Source organism: Lissotriton helveticus, chromosome 8, assembly GCF_964261635.1.
Source record: "Lissotriton helveticus chromosome 8, aLisHel1.1, whole genome shotgun sequence".
Taxonomy (NCBI): domain Eukaryota; kingdom Metazoa; phylum Chordata; class Amphibia; order Caudata; family Salamandridae; genus Lissotriton; species Lissotriton helveticus.
In genome coordinates this window covers 1,522,393,644-1,522,410,952 of record NC_136069.1, presented here as the reverse complement: position 1 = coordinate 1,522,410,952, position 17,309 = coordinate 1,522,393,644, and the positions used below count along the sequence as shown (strand labels likewise).

The 17,309-nt window shown below is 41.7% G+C and overlaps 1 protein-coding gene across 4 annotated transcripts in view; it reads right to left on the bottom strand.

The window, feature by feature from the left end:
• The window catches only part of GAB2 (GRB2 associated binding protein 2), a 555,459-nt gene that overhangs the window by 30,985 nt on the left and 507,165 nt on the right, over window positions 1-17,309 (bottom strand). For all 4 annotated transcript variants that reach the window (XM_078658492.1, XM_078658493.1, XM_078658494.1 and 1 more), the window contains 2 exons: window positions 11,261-11,844; window positions 1,162-1,256 (listed from right to left, as the gene is read on the bottom strand). In XM_078658492.1, the coding sequence (XP_078514618.1) occupies window positions 1,162-1,256; window positions 11,261-11,844 (679 nt within the window). The remainder of the gene's footprint in view (window positions 1-1,161; window positions 1,257-11,260; window positions 11,845-17,309) is intronic.

Here is a 17,309-nt window from a genome sequence, read left to right as displayed (position 1 = left end):
TCTTATATATCCCCACACTTACACTGGCTCCATTGAAGACGGCCCTTCATGTGGCTGTAAGATTAGTCTCCGACACAAGGTGGTTTGATACATAACCCCGGTAACCCTATAATAGTGCAATAATAATACTGCAGGCAAGAACATACTTAAATTGGCCTCTTTAGTATACCAAACCTTACACTCTGGAACCCTGAACTATACAGCCCATAAACTGAGCCCATACACTGATCATCTCAGGAGATCCCTTCATCCACCAGAGCTCAGAAAACCTCCTGCTTGAAACCCAATCTTCCAACAATAAGAAAACATAAGCAAACCTTTGGAGTTGCAACCAATGTAAGGAACCCCCTAGCCCTCAAAACATCCTGAAATAACCCTGCAAATGGTGTACAAAAAAGAATTTGTACGTCTGTTACTTCAGCAGAATTGCAACTTTAAAGCGCTTCATGCCTGCCATAGTTAAGTCTTTATATATATGTGCACTAGAAAACCTCAATTGGAAACTTTCACATAATTACTTTAGGAGGAACCAAAGTATAAATCAATGAATGTTTAAAAGGTAGTATGTCAATCGTACATTGCTATCTTTATCGTTAGACATTGTTTGAAGAATGAAAAGGTGACAACATATTCTTCAAGATTTGAAGTATTAAACATACCCAAAAACAATTGTAAAAGCTTGCTAAGGAGGCTTGCTATTGCGTGTACATATGACCATTAAGTCCAACTTCCATTAAATGTCTTTCGTCACCTACATGGCTGTGGGTTAATGCCTGCAGATGATTTTCTTGTTTTCTCTGCAATTATTTTAACTGCCTAGGATCATTGACTGTATACAAACGAATATATTATCTTTGATTTTTGTTTTCACAGTGTGTTGTGAGCTAGCTTGGTCACTATGCCTGGAGCAGTTATGTTGACTGATTGTATGTTCACGTTTGCACTTGATGTATACTTGTATTTCTATGTTAAGTGCAGTGTAGCTCACTTCGATCTAGCACGCACCATATAAAACACCAACAATAAATACAAACCAATTGCACTTCAAATTAAATCTTAAATGGTGTACACCATTGTAACACTTAGCTTTGCAAGCGCTTGTGCCCCAAGAAAGTATGGCTGAAAAGGTGTGAGGGTGTTACATGGCTAGTGCCAACTTACCAGGTATGAGTTGAACCCATCATTGACAGACTCCACTGACTGCCCAACACTGCTGCCACCATACTGCGGGTAGGCGTAATTTTCACACGAAGAAGCTGAAACAGTCATAGATAGGGAGGGTGTGAAAGTATGCAGTCTGCTTTAAAGAAGTCAAAATATCAGTTAGCACTCTTAGTTCTATGGTGTTCTGGTTGAGTTGAACATGAGTAATCTCTAGTGGATTGCCACCACATGCAGCTGAGTCCACTCTTTTGACTGATTTACCTTCTTAATATTTTGACAATCATACTGAGTGCCATGCCTGCCAGTTGACTCTGTTCACAGATTGAGGCATGCCATCCTGCCCACTACATTTCTGTACTGTAGTGATAAAAAAGCAGATTCTGTTTGATGTGACAGGGTAAATCGAAAGAGTTGTACCTTTGCCATTATTAAATGAGCAGAATAAGCCTACCTGTGCAAGGCTTCCCCATACCCTGTTCCAATCACTTCCCCCATCATATTTCTCTTCCTACAATCGACCCATCTTCTTGCAACCCTATCCACAGGACTGAGGGGAGATGACTTATTTCAGCAGGTGTTCTGGTGTGACAGAGAGCAACCACATCAGTTTAGTGCTACCTCAACTGACCATGCATTTAATCCACAACGTTTTACCCCGCACATTCCATTCCATAACTCACCTACAATTCATACACACTCATAGTAGTAAGAAATCTGACACCCTGTACTTCCTTCAATTATATGTAAAGTACACACATGTATGCACACAATTGCCCAAACAATCAACAACTAACTTAAACAAATTAGAATGGAAAACACTAAAACGACTCCAACAAGTAGATCTGAAAATATAGTGGGCAAAGTCCTCAACCTCTGACTCTTCGATTCTCGTCCACGTACACCAAATCTCACCAGACACCTGGGTCACATTTAATGTCCACCTCCAGCACCCAAATCTGTCTTCTGTACACTGAGGAACAAACTGTATTAACCATCCTTGTGACTAACTAAAACCCTACTCTTTTCCCCATAACCCTGTACAGCCAGCAGTGTACAAGAAGCTTACATTATGGTAATCCAATATTGCAGGCAATGGCTCCAACTGCAAAATATTATTCCTCAACCCAAAGGGTGGACTATTTCTGTCCCCTCTAACCACTACTCTATCCTCAAACCTTAGTTAATCCTCCAGTTTGTTAAACACTTTCTCTTGTCCAATTAACTTCCATGTGTCCGGCAATCTATTCTGAAGATATCCTATAACATTCTTCAGATTTCAAAATTGTCTTCTTTTAAGGTTTGCACACTTTCTTTGGATAGACTGCTTAATCTCCACCCCCCCCCCCAAGTCTACATCACTTTCTTTGGTAAAAGCTACCTCACACTCATCCTTCTTCACATATGCCGAGTTATCATTATCTGCAAGCACTCTTGGCATGCTATCAGCTATTTAAGTTATTTCTAAACAACATGCCTAAAGGTTTCTCGCTTCCCTAACCAAAATCCGACCAACATGTGGCACCAAAACATTCACAAGGAGTGCATTATCTGTCCTCACCATTAACTTAGTACATGTTAATAGATCACACTTGGTGACCAAATAATGACGTTGTGCTCCCTGCATGCCCTCAAACCATATGAAATAATCCACTCAACCTTGTTATGTCTTTGCAACACTACTACCCCAAAGCACAGTTATCACACATTCTTGACTCTCAAATGACTCAAATATGGTGCACTCATAATTTCCTCCTATAACAGTAGATTGCTCCTCCGCCCAGTCGAATTTGTATTCTTCTTCACTAGTTTCTTGAACGGCTCTATCTTGCCAGAATGATTATTTACAAATTTAGCAGAATATTCAGTGAATCCTCGAAAAGAGACAAAGGTTTCTTGTGAGATATTTCTGGAACTCATACTATTGCACTGATAAGGTTCCACTTATCCTTCGATATGCTGAGTCGTAAACAGTCTATCTCCAAACGACTGACCTGTATTTGTACTAACTTAGGCTCAATCATTTGTGCACACACACTCTTAGAACGGCCTCTAAATTGAGATCATGTTGTTCCTGAGACTTCCCATAACTAAAATGACATCTTGGAACGCTTCCGCTGCTGAGAGTACATATGGAATCTCCTAAATTGCATACTGGAAAATTCAGGTGGAACTGACTGGACCACACGGCCCTCTTTTGTATTGATAATCTATTTCCAGACTGAAATACACTTACAAAGTCCAGGGGACGAAAACAGTAGCACCGCCGCCCCACACCCATGACAACATCTCATGAATACTTGGTGGAGGTTAACTATCTACCTAGATTGAGTTACGTATACTAAGTCAATGCAGTCCTAAATCTCCTGAAATTTTGGGGATATCACCACTGGAGATAACCATGAAGAGGACTCATTCAGCTCTAAAAGAGCCTGTCCACGGAAATGCTTCAATAACTCCTTTAACTTAACTCTATATGTTATGGGCACTCTCCTCACTTTATGTCATACAGAAACATCACCCTCCTGAAGAATTATCGTGTTGCTCGCCCTTGCGAGTTTTTTATGTGCCGCCATGTGCTTTTGCCTTTCCTTTACATTTCATTCAGTTCACTCTCCTTTACTTTGAACTGTATAACATACACTCTGCGACCTGCTCTAGTATCCAGTCTGAGGTCCATTTCTTCTTGAAGCAGCCATCCCAAAATGGACTATCCTTTTTCAGCAATGTAAAGTTCCCTTCTTGTTCTTATTTCTTGAAATTGAATTTCTGACCCAAAACATCCAGTCAACTTTGTCCTGTGTAACCTCCTGGTGTCATGTCAATAATAGTTTCCTGTTCTTCCACAACGTGTTCACCATATTTGTTTCTAGAATGTCATACCATGCACATGAATCCACCATAACCAACCTTTCTTTGTCATCAAGGTGACAGACCAGAGAGATAAAAATGTGCCCTTTCTGTTTTATCCTCTTGCTGCCAGAACGACCATGGGGTCAAGACCCAACACATAATCTTCATCCACCTCAGTTTTAACTAAGTTCACCTTGCTACCACCAAACTTCACAAACTGTTCTAAACTAAAATGCACTTTCTTCTCACAACTGTTGCAAACTTTTGAAGAAGCTGGACAAAACTTAAAATTTCCTACATTACTTTTACTGCTAAATGTATAGCTACTAGTTTCCATCCTTTTGTCTTTGGACTGCCCATTTTTTGTTTTAATACAACTTTTCTTGTCAACTATATTTACTTCTGTAATTGGTCAATCTCAAATTTCCTGAAGATCAGCTTGCTCAACCCCTCCAGCAATATAAATGATGGCATTAGGAGAAAAATATGTGCTGGCTCAAAGTCTTTGCTGAACCTTATTATTTTTAAATCTAAAAGGAATTTGATCTCCTGGCACTTGCTCATAATTTGTGTGTTAAAAATCACAGTGGTACCCAATACATCTATATATCCATCAACAGACTTCCCTTATACTTGCTTTCTCAAATAAAATACATATCTTGCCATGACAGTATTTATCTCCCTCCCTTAGCGTTTGACAAACAGCATACCTAAACTCATCCAAATCATTTGTATTATCCAACTTTGATAAGACTTTGAACTTGCTCAATCCACCACCCCAAAAACAATGTCTGTGCAGAGAACATTTTCTTTGTGCTGGGCGGTCCATACCTTCCACAACTTCTCCATAAGCCAGTTAAACTTCCAACCATAGCACTAACTCTTAGGAGGTTCTCCAGCTAGCAGTGCAAATGGAGGCGGTGGCTCAACGCTAGCCATGATCACAACAAGAAATTAAGGATGATGACTCAATAACACAGGCCACGGATACAAAATAAAAGCAGTCATGCTAGTTACACTCAGGATTAGAATGATCCTATTGAGTAAAAAAAAAACAGTTAAACTGTAAAAGTATCTAAGTCGCTTAGTTGCTAACCCTAAAGTACAATAAATCGTTTCAACTAAAATGCAACCCAATGAAAATAATAGCTTCAGGTACAATTAGCATTAATTATCTGTCCCCAAAACACTCACAGTAGCACGCTTAACTGCCAGAGCAGCACAATCCATGCACAATCCATGTGACTGGTCAGATCACCACTGCATCCTCTTTTATATTAACAGGGAGGTACTGATAAGGAAGCCTCAACCAACGAAATCAAAGATATGGAAAAGGGACCTCAGATCAATGAACTCTGTAGATCTAGCTGCCCACTGTAAATCTGCCCTCTCCTCCTAAGCTGACTTGATTGAGGTGCAGTTACTCACTGTCTCCTACAATTTGGTTATCTCCAACATCATGGATGACACTGCTCCACTCCAACATAAAAATGCCTCAACAAAAATATCCAAACCATGGTACAATGAAAACTTAAACACGGACCCCTTAGGGCAGTTGAACGTTCCTGGCGATCAAATCCCTCCTCGATCCAACTAAAGCTCCTGAGAGATGTTAGGAGCCTCTACTACAAACAAATCAAGAGTATCAAGGCTAACTACTTCAGACACCAATTGGAGAAAGCGGCAAACCGTCCCAAGAAACTTTTCGAATTGGTCAAACAGCAATCAGTTGTAGGTCCAAACCTCTCTGAACCTGGAGGCAGCCCACCCTCTTGCAACAAACTTGCTGCTTTCTTCATTGAGAAATCAAGGCTCCTCTCCACTGACCTTGCCACTGAGAAGGCTCTATTGCACTCCTCCAGGGCTGCATCACCCCTTGACCCCTTAGAAAAGCGCAACTCTACCACCCAGAACACCAAGAACAATGCGTCATGGGGCACCTTTACCCCATTTAGTGAACAAGACATCAAAAAGATTCTCCTGAATATTAACCCATCCAACCACTTCAGGGACCCGTTAACCCTGGCCATATTCAAAGAAATCAAGTATGCACTCATCCCCACCTGGACAAGGATTGTAAATGCTTCTCTATCACAAGGCACAATCCCTGACTTCCTAAAAGTAGCTCAGGTATCACCCAGGCGCCACAGCTAGGGAAACCGACGCTGGAATCTGGGGCCCACGGTTTGATCCCCGGCACCGGCAGCAGGTCAGCTTAGCACCATGTGACTCTGGGCAATAGCTTGCTTAATCTTCCCGACGGCCGCCAGCGCCGGGATACTCCGGGTAACTGTTCGCGCTTTACAAATACTGGATTTACATTTACATTTGCATTTACCTATACTAAAAAAACTAACGCTGACAGAGCTGATCTCAATAACTTCCGACCTATCTCCAACATTCAATCCCAACTCTGTGCTCACATAGAGAACTACCAACTCCTAGACCAGCCTCAATCTAGCTTTCGGAAGGGGCACAGCACCGAATCGGCTCTCACTCATGTTATGGATGACATTTTAAAAATGCTCGAGCAAAACAAATCCTGCCTCCTGATCCTCCTTGACCTTCCCTCCGCTTTCGACACAGTTAATCATGACAACCTCCTATTCATTCTGCAAAACAGGATGGGTTTTTCTGAACAGGTGCTACAATGGTTCTCGTCCTTCCACCCCACCACAGATTTCAAAGACAGAGGGCAAATCACTCTCTCTCTCCCAGCCCTCTTCAGTACTCATGGGGGTCCCCCAAGGATCTGCCTTATCTCCTATCCTCTTCAACTTTTTCTTGGAACCATTAACTAACTCACTAAACTCCGCGGGTATTCTTTTCCATATGTATGCTGACGACACACAACTCTATTTGAAAATCGCATCCCCGGAAAAGATCATCTCACTCAACACTACCCTAATGTCTACTCAAAACGGGTTAACTGAGAACCAACTCCTGCTCAACACCTCTAAACCGGAATTCCTGCTCATCTCCCCTCCGAACCACATCCCCAGGCTAGACCTTTGGATGAGTCATCTCACTGCTTTCAACTGCACTCCTGTCATCATAATCTCAGCCACATCTCTCGGAGTCACCATGGACAAGCACCTGAATATGAAAAATCATATCAGCAAATATGTAAGGGAGCAAACCACTTGATGAGGACACTCAGAAATATCAAACCTTTCCTTCCACTTAGTGATTTCAAGCAGGTGGTCCAAGCACTTGTCCTGCCTAGGCTAGGTTATGGCAGCAGTGCCCTCCGTGGCCTTCCCAAATACACCCTGGCTCCACTAAAAGCATCACTGAATGCTGCTGCTAGATTAGTTACAGGCCCCAAATGCAATGAGCACATATCCCCAGTCCTAAAATCTCTCAATAGGCTCCCCTTACAAAGCACAAATTCAGTTAAAGATTGCCGTTATGACGCACAAAGCCATCCACTTTAATATTCCCAGGTACCTGGTGCAAAAACTTGAACTATCTTGTGGTGTAAGAGCCTCAAGGAGCACCACTACTTTCCGAGCCTTCTTTGGCGCTGCCCCAAAGGTAAGGAACTCTCTACCACCAGAAGTACATAGAATCTCCTCAACGACGGTGTTCAAACTGGAAGTCAAAAGATTCCTTATGAATAAATTCCTACCGCAAGTGGGCTAGGCTCTCCTGCTCGATGACATTGTTCCTACTACCATGGTACCATCATTTACTACTACTCTTCTTTACCACAAACTGTACCCCCCTTCGCTACCCGTGTACAACTGTTTATTATAACCCTCCGTGTTGCATTTGTCTTGTAATCTGTGATTATATTTCAACAGACCAAGCTCAAAATAAACAGGGTTCTTGCATACTGATTCAGAGCTTTTGCAGGATTTTTAGAAGCACGTACAGTTTGAATTAGCATCCATGATCTCTTTGTTCAGTGGACTGGAGGGATGGTGCAGGATGCAGTCATACTCAAGTTCTTTACTTTCTGCACTGGTGATCCTCATGGTTGTGAGCCACACAAATAGGGGTGTCTCAGCCTTTGCACCATGATTCCCATTTTGCAGCAGTAAGGGAAGGCATTTTCCTCCACAAAGAAATAAATGTGCCACTGACACTTTGTGATGTTCGTCTTCCCTCATCTCCGTTAATTTTTAGGCCACTGGTGGTTCTGCAATTCACTGGCTGAAATTGCATTGAATTGAAGTGGGATTTCTTTTTATTACTTGTACCAAGTGCAAGATAGGAAGTTGATCTGCCCCTATGTTTCAGGATGACATTGGTAAATGGACTCACATACACTGAATGAGATATGTGGTTCTTAGAGAGAGAGCCACAGGCCATGATGTCTTGGTATGCCTACTAGTCTCCATACACCAGCGTCCCTACGAGTAACATTGTGCAGGTCTGCCATCCCTTCCCAAAGGATTTTATTGAAAATACCCTGGAAATTATAGGTTTGCCCATTTTTTCAACAGTTTCCATCAGCTTATGATGCATTTGTTTGAAGGAGATGGGCCAACCTTCACCAGCCATGTCTGAAAACTGCAACATTCTGAAGTTAACATGTTTTTGTTTTAGGGCTTAGACAACACTTGATTAAGTCATTTTGCATGCACTTGTAATAAATACAGCTTAAAGCTTTCCAAACACCTGACGGTACCCTTTATACCAGTAGCTTTCTCACTTTAACCATATAAAACGGGTATGTAACCTAATGGAACATATCAGGGGATTTTGTAGTCAAGTCTCTCTGAGAAGCGTACATCTGCTGTCAATAGAGCTTCTCTAATCTTGAGAGCAACATACTGATAGAGGCGAGTAACTTTATACCAGGTGTCTCCAACTAGTTGATAGTGAGCTACCATTAGCTCACAGACATCTTCAGAGCAGCTCACAGTCTTGAGTTAATTTTTAAATAAACACAGGGTCCCATTTTCCTTTTAAAGTTAAGGGAACACTGTTTATTTTACATTATTAACTTCAGGCTGCAGATAGCAGGGCCTGATAATGAGCAGTGCTGGAGTCAGATGTATGATCCAGGGCACAGAGGTAAAGAACTGAAGCACTGAGGTATTCAAATCTTAAATAAAAGTCCTTGTCAACTCCATATTGGAGCATGAGAACAAAGTGATGTTTCTGAATGCTTTTAAATGTGAGAACATTAAAATGAAGAATTAACTTAATGATTAATTTACCTTTTTATTTTAATTGTATCCCATTTCAAAGTGTTGCAATTTCAGCATGCCTCTTGCTCCCATTGTAGACACTGTCATATTTATAACTGAAAAATTCATTTTATTCATTCATAAATAAACACATTTTACTCTTCAGTTTAATGTTCTCCCATTTGAAAGTGTCACATTTACACATATCAGGCGTCTTGCTCCCAGTGGCTGGTAGGCACGGTGTCATATATATATTACTGAAAAAAGCCATTTTTGAAAGTGGTAGAAATTTAAGGTGCAGAACGTTTTTCAATATTATGATAAGGAATTTAGAACTTTTTTCTGCACTTTGAATGTCTCCCATTTAAAAAAAATGGTTCAATTTTTGTGTCATACATGTAATTGTACCACATATGGCGAAAGGTATGTCCTGTCCCACAAGTACATACAACACAGACTCTCATTCACCCATACACATATATCCATTCATACGAACAAATGTTCACACATCCCCAAAGACCACACTCTCACTGACATAAATGGCAGCCCTGTCAAGGTGCCCCTAGGCAAAGTATATCGTTCAAACCCTAGTCTTTGGCTCTATGGACATTAGGTTTAGCTTTGATGAAACTGGATGTGGTGGTGTCTGGTAAGATTGTGCAAGTGGCTTGGCCTTCAGTAGCTCACAATGATTTTCACTGATCAGAAGTAGCTTTATATTCAGAAAAGGTTGGAGACCCCTGCGTTATACTAATTAGCACAACTTGTCGTGACATGCTGGTCATAGCGACTATGACTCTTATTAAATCTAGAAAGAAAATAGAACTGGTAATGTAAACTAGCAAATCCGAAAACCTCCTGTTCCAGAAAAGAGAGACTCATCAGCAAAACCAACAAGAGTTAGAACAAAATTTCAAAAGCATTCCTCACACAATTTAACCCGCAAGATAAAAGGAGGTAACAGGGAGTCTCCCTACTAACCTGTTTCACCACTTCCCTTAGTCCAACTCTCAGTGACTAGAATAGGTTGTTTAGGCATATCCATACAGCCAGAGTTAGGACAGCTACGGATAGGACTTCACCGGGATATGCCATTCTTTCTTATCACGTGCTTAACTGCATCCAAAGGCTTATTAATAGACATTATCAATGAATCTGTATCAACACTTGCTAACCTCCATCACACCTTTTTTCTGAGCTCATCGGCTCTCTGCTTTCCCTGTCCTACAGACACCAACCCATCCCTGCTCCCCTCGTATGGCTTTTATACTTTTGCACATTAAATGCTTTATCAGGTCTCACATATCCTAATGTATTACCAAGACTAAAGGGCTGATATTAAGTTTGCCGGACAGGGCACACTGCTGCAAACGTGAAGGAGTACCCTGTCCACCACACTCTCGATTCATCCACCTCATATACAGAAGGGCATATCATAAGCTTTCTATCGCCGGAGCCCCCGTTGGCTCTGTTGATAGAAAGCTTTCAAAAGGCTCGACGAAGGAGGGGCTGTTGCAGTAAAGCCATCACATTTTCCGCTCTATTTAGAAATGACAGGTTTTATGCTTTTTTTTCCTATTAAGAGGACGGTGACCTTCCACCAAATGTTTTAAACCTTAAAGAGAACCACCATGACAGCAATTCCTTTCTTGGTACAGAGATGACCACTGGGCCGGCGGTCATCTCTAAACCTGACGGACAGAGAAGCATCAGAATGGCAAGGTAATGTCCTCCGCCACCCTGATGGAATGTACTCCATCCGTCAACTTCTAAATGTGCCCCTAAGTCTTTTTGGTAAATTGCTCTTTGTAAAGCACCCTAACACCAACACAACTCAGGATGCAATAGCACTTTATACAAATCCTAAATAACTAATTTCAGTGTGATGACAAATAATGCCAATTTACACAAAAATACTGCAGAGGAATCCTAACTCCATTATATCAGGATTCCTGTCAACCAAAGAGACACTCTTTTTATGTTTGCTTCAACTTCTGAGCCAGTCACCGGGATGTTTAGAGACCCAGTGTAGAAAAGATCACCTGGTTACCAAGCGGATATGATTGCAATTTGCCATTAAGAATTAAAATGATTGTTTTGCTTACCTCGATGTAGCCTACTAGTATCCATTGTAGGCAGTGTATTTCTTCGGGGTATGGTGACCGTCAACATGTCCACACTTTCTCCATTGTGTGTCTGTTGCTGTGGGCTCCCCCATCTTGAGTCTGCCTGCCCGGGTTTAGGGGGACGAGGAGGAGGGGCGGTGGGAGAGTCACTAGATGCCATGTCCAGTGCATTATGATTCCTGTCCAACGTAAAAGTTCTTGGGATCTGGTAAACTGCCAGCGGGCTTGAGGGGAGATCATAGGAGTCTGCCGAAAGTTCACTTAACTCCTTCCATAGCACATTATTGGGGGTTTTATAGTTATTGAGCATGTCTTCACTTTCGGATTCTAGTCCGGTAAGGCTGGATTTGTTAGGCGTGTCGGAGCCAAAGCTTCTTGGGAGATCGTAGGCGCTGTCCCTGAGATCAGAATTGTGCCTGTTTGGCTTTGGCAAACTGTAGAAGCCGTGTACGTGTCCACCCACACCATTGACACAATGTCCATAACCCTGGGCAAGCTTCTGCACAGCAGTGTCACTTCTCATGAAGAAGGAGGTCCTGGTGGCTTGGGAGAAGCTAGCACTCCTGGAAAGGGAAAGAGAATAAAAGATCACTGTTATTCATCACTTTCAGAAATGATGTGAATACTCAGGGCCCGATTCACAAAGGTACTTCCGTGTAGTAATGTTAACTTCGCACCACAGTTTACCATACATAAGTACCTAAGTACCTTGGTGAATCAGGCCCACTGTAGCCATAGAGAGCAGCCTTCTCCCACTCTCCTACTCACCCTCAATGACCCATTCTAGGCATTCTCAAGAAACCACACTCTTATTGCTATTTCCCCTTTCTGTACGAAGTCAACAATGCCTGTAGATACCTGGTTTTGGGTGTGCGTGCTCCTGTTTATTCTGAGGATGGAGGGCTTACCTCAGCATCTGGAAATGGATGCCCTTGAATTCCGCTATCTATAAGTGACTAACTATTTGTGGGCTAACTTCCAGAGTCCAGCAACACACTAGCAATTTATGTCGTTTTCACTTGAGCAGGCCGCAGAGTGACTAGTTTAATGCCAACGTCTATACGATGCATTCACTCGATCATAAACACGTACCTATTTTGTGATGTTCTTGAATAAAAATTTAAATCATAGTTTAAAAAAACAGGCATCAAATAACATTTTGAAAAAGATTTTGGGCCCGATTCACAAAGGTAAACTGAGACGGAAGTCTACGATTTTCGGTATTCGGTATTCACAAAGGGCATTTATAAGTAGTAAAGTTAGGCTTTTGTCTCAGTTAAACTTAAGTTTGGTCTTACGTTTAACTGAGACCAAAACTGAGAGAAAAGTCTAACTTTACTACTCGTGAATGCCCTTTGTGAATACCAAACGTCGCAAAGTTAGGCTTTTGTCTCAGTTTTGGTCTCAGTTAAACATAAGACAAAAACGTAATGAAGACAAGACAGATAGTATCAGAGAAGATCAGGTCTTTATTATTATAGATCAACGAGATCTTGTGGAGACATTTGATCTCCAGGATGTAGAACTTACTACGGGTGCAATTGCACCGGGAAAAGCCCCCGGACCAGATGGCATCCCCGGTGATCTATTTCTTTGACAAAGCAAAATGGGTTGGGTATATCCTATTCTTGACCAACGCTATAGGCAAGGGAGTGCCAATCCTTAAGTCATGGAAAGTCTCTGAGGTGTTACCTATCTACAAAAAGGGCATCATAGCCTGACACCCGGCTATGGACAGATTAGTCTGATTGACTTGATACAGAAGGATTTTTGCCTGGTTGTTTTAGATAAAATTTGCATATCGATTGACGAAGTGCAAAAACTCTCAGCCTTTCAAGCAGATTTCAGGGAAAAAATAGCACTGTGGACTAGGTAGTGCACTTTCTTTTATTGTACTGGAAAACAGTGCTTTTCGTATATGTCGACCCGAAGTCTGCATTTGATCTGGTCCTTTGGCAAAAGCTGCGGCAAGAGTTACAGCAGATGGGAATGCCTCCCAACATACTCTCAATTATTGTTTGGCTTCATGAGGATAATCATGCCAGAGTACTTTGGGGAGCACAGGGGCAACTTAAAAACCCAACTCCCCTCAGGAAGGGAGTTCCGCATGGCTCTGTACTTGCCCCCACCCTGTTCTCCCTCTATTTAAACAAAGTAGTGTACATTCTGTCGGCTGTACCCTCGGATGCCCCATCCTTGGCCAATGTGAAGGTATTCACTCTATTGTTTGCTGATGACACCCTCCTTGGGTCGTAAACACCTAAAGGGCTTAAACTCTACTGTCACGCTGCAAGGAGTTTTGCTCGTTAAGGGGACTCGAGGTCAATGCAACCAAGAAAGAATGTATGTTAATAAATCAACATATATCATATAGTGGGAAAATGTACTCAGGTGGTGAAGAGCTTTATAGGGTGGACACTTTTGAGTATCTTGGCATCAAGCTGTCATCTGGCATGTCATGGGAACACCATATGGACAAAGCAACTCTTAAACATAAACAGATATCAGGTGCCATCTTGAAAGAGCACCATGCTTTATATAGTAAACCCATAGTGCCCTCCTTGCAGATTTAGGATTCTAAAGCTGCTGGGCCATATGGCGTAGAAATATGAGAGTTTTGAAACCTTTCTGGACTGAAATAATAGGGTAAAAAACGCATGATAGATAGCAATGGTAAATGTAAATGTACAGGAATTTATATAGCGCAAATCACCAAGCGGTTTCTAAGCGCTTGCTTAGGAACCCGTCCTCGTATTCCCCTGTGAGATAACCCCGGCAGGGTATCCGCAAGGTGAAAGCCAGGCATCCCGCCGCGAGGGGCCGTTGTGGAGATTAGGCAAGCTATAGCCCAGAGTCGCAGAGTGTGAACCCGTGAATCGAGTAGGCACCGGAGCGAGAATTGTCGAGTCCATGGACATTTTAGGACTCAAGATCCCGCCGAGCCGGGAATTGAACCCTGGTCCCGGGCTGACCTCTGCTTCCAGGTCTGCCTCCTCTAACCAGTGAGCCACACTTCTCCACATGTAATTGTATGTTAGGTACCCACTGTGACATCGTACATATTTTATTGGACTGTAGGTCGATTATAGATATACCGAAAGAGATTTTATGCCCGATATTTAAAAAATATAGAATTATGAATAGGATGCAAGCTGCTAATCTTCTAGTGGAATTGAAAGAGTTAGATGTAGCCTGCGCTTTGGGGAAATTTATGAGTAAAATTAAGGTGTTTCTCCAGGGCATAGAGTAACAGGTGCATCAGATACTGAGTATAATATGAGAGTGTATTTTAAAGATTAACAGTAATGTAATGTATTTTAGAAGGATGGTGTATATATGATTGAAAACAACGCAATATTAATATTTTAAAGAAGAAATCTGATTGGCACTTAAAGGAGCTGGGTTACTTTTTATGTAAGGATTAGGAGCTGCTTCAGTTTTTAATAATATATTATGTTACGTGTTTTGATAAAGGTTTATAATATGTATAGTGTATACTTTTATGGTTGTAACAAACCAAATAAAGTTTTATTGACTAACTGACTGACTTTCTGGACTGAACAAATCGGACGGAAGTTCATCAGAACTTTGGTGTTCCCCCCTGTTACACTGTCTTTTCCACTCGACCTTGACATGGACAGGAAACAAATTGCTGACAAAGCAGGGCGCAGACCAGTCCGGTTTTGGCAGAGACTTAGAACCAATCCCGAATTAGCTAACTATGCAGAGGCCTTCCTGGAGGTAATCAGGCAAGACAGATTCCAGAAAATTGAGTAGTGTAAAAAACATTGGAAAGGTGTTGTCTACCCTACACCTGCTGAGCTATTAGGAGTGTACATCGTTTGAGAAAAATTCCCTTAAACGTTCAAATCAAGAAAGTATACTTCCATTTGGTAATTCAAAAAGAGTCTGATAACACCTCCAGATGGTCTCTTGCTATTAATTTTGTGCGGTTCAAGCTCAGTCTTCTGTAAGAAAAATATCTGGACTGCATTACCAACCCCCTAGATAGGAAATTATATGTTCAGTTCAGGTTAGGCTCTTTACCACTTAAGACGTTCACCGTAAAATGGTCAACCCAATCAGAGTCAGAGTCCTCATTGATTTGTCCAAGCTGTAAAAGGTTCAAAGAAGATACAGCCCGTGTTCTGATTGATTGTACGGCTTACATACATCGAAGACAGACTTAGATCTGGCCAGTCTGTCAAAATTTAGGAACATGAAAATGTGCAACGGCCATAAGAACTTTAACAATCTGATTCTTGACCTCAATATGCACGTGCCATTGCGAATTTTCTGGACTGGATGTGGACTATCAGACGCAAGACCCTAGTGATTGCCTAGGCGATTTAACAGTATTCCATATTAAGTTCTTTCTTAGTATTAAAGCACCCACCTTTTCTACTACTTTTGCAGTGCTGAGATTGTTCTTTACAGCCTCGCATTGCATATTAAGATGTGCTGTTCATGCACGTAATTGCAACCTTTGCACAGATTGGTGTTAATAATGACTATATATATGCTGCTATATAGCGATTGCATCTGGTAGTTGAGATGTTATATCTGAGCATTAATTTTGCATCATCTGCATGTTGCACTTAATACAAAATATTTTAGGTTGCGCAGTATATTAAATCTCAGGTCAGTAGTGTATGAATTGGTGGCAAAAATTATTTATTTTCTTGCCAGTTCATTAATCTGAAAATGTCCAGGCCTTTCAGTCTGCTCATTTGCACTTTTTTAATATTGATTTTTTGCATTGTTTCTTTGTGAATGGTATTAATTGTTATGTTGCTGCGAACTCGGTGGACTATGCCTGATTAGATTTTGGTGTAATGGTTCTCACAGTTTGTGGTGGTCCCAAGTATTACACAAATTATGATAACTGGTACTGACTACCCTTGACATGCCAACTTCGAAAGGTTTTGGTGTTAATAATTTGATTTGATTTGATTTTGTGATTTGTAAAGCGCTCGAATGCCCGAGGGCATCTTGGAGCTGTAATGATGATCTTGTTGAAGGGTCTTTTCTCTTCTGTGAGTGGCTTATTCTCTATATCTACCATATATGAATGTTTTTATGTATTGTAATGTATTGTATGGTTGTATTTGCCAAGATGTTTAAATTGTATTTTTTTATGCTCAATTTTTGATGATGTTTTAAGTATGTGTTTAATCCGAAAATAAACATATATTGATGTGAACATCTGATGCCTTTGATCTGATGAATGAGCTTGCAAGTATGCACAATGCTTCTGCGAGAACTGGTTTGTTTACAAATAAATGCGTTTCAGGAAGGGACGGGCTGATGGGTGAGGGAGCAAAGAGCTTCTTAGCAGTTGGGGATAAAGGAGATGGCGTCAGGTGGTGGCAGAGAAAGAAACAGTACTTGAATCACAGTACGATCAGCGGACGGATACTAATTTAGTTGAATCCGTTGAATCAATTTGTGCTTGGTCCTTGCTCTACAGAAAGAAAAGAAAGTGACGCCTAAAACGTGCAGGCCAATTAGGAGGCAGTACAGAATAGTGACAATGCAGTCAACGAATGGTAAGCAATGGGAGGGCTCAAAGCCCTCTATTGTAAACAATGGGCCCCGCAGGCGCAGCGATTGCGCTGTGGAGGTGAGACCTAAAAAGTGAAACGTGATGCAGATGTCCTTACGATCACTAAGGACAATCACTGAAGAAAAGAGAGCCCTGCTGCTGTGTTTTATATGTACACAGTGTGTCTAATGACCCGATGCTATAAGAAGCTGCCTCTAAGTCAGCCTACGGGTACCTTAACCCCTTCGACGCTGATGACGAGCTGGGCTCGTCATGAGGTAGCCTCCTGCTACGCTGATGACTAGCCCAGCTCGTCATGTAACATGCGAATCCATAAAAGTCAGCGTGTGGGCGGAATTCCGCCCGCACGCATGCGGTTAACTAAGCGCATCAGTCACTGCTACTGAGACAGCAGCCAATGAGACGGCTCAGAGAACATGCAGCTTGTAGCTCTTACTGTGTACAAGCTGTTGGGGTGTCTGG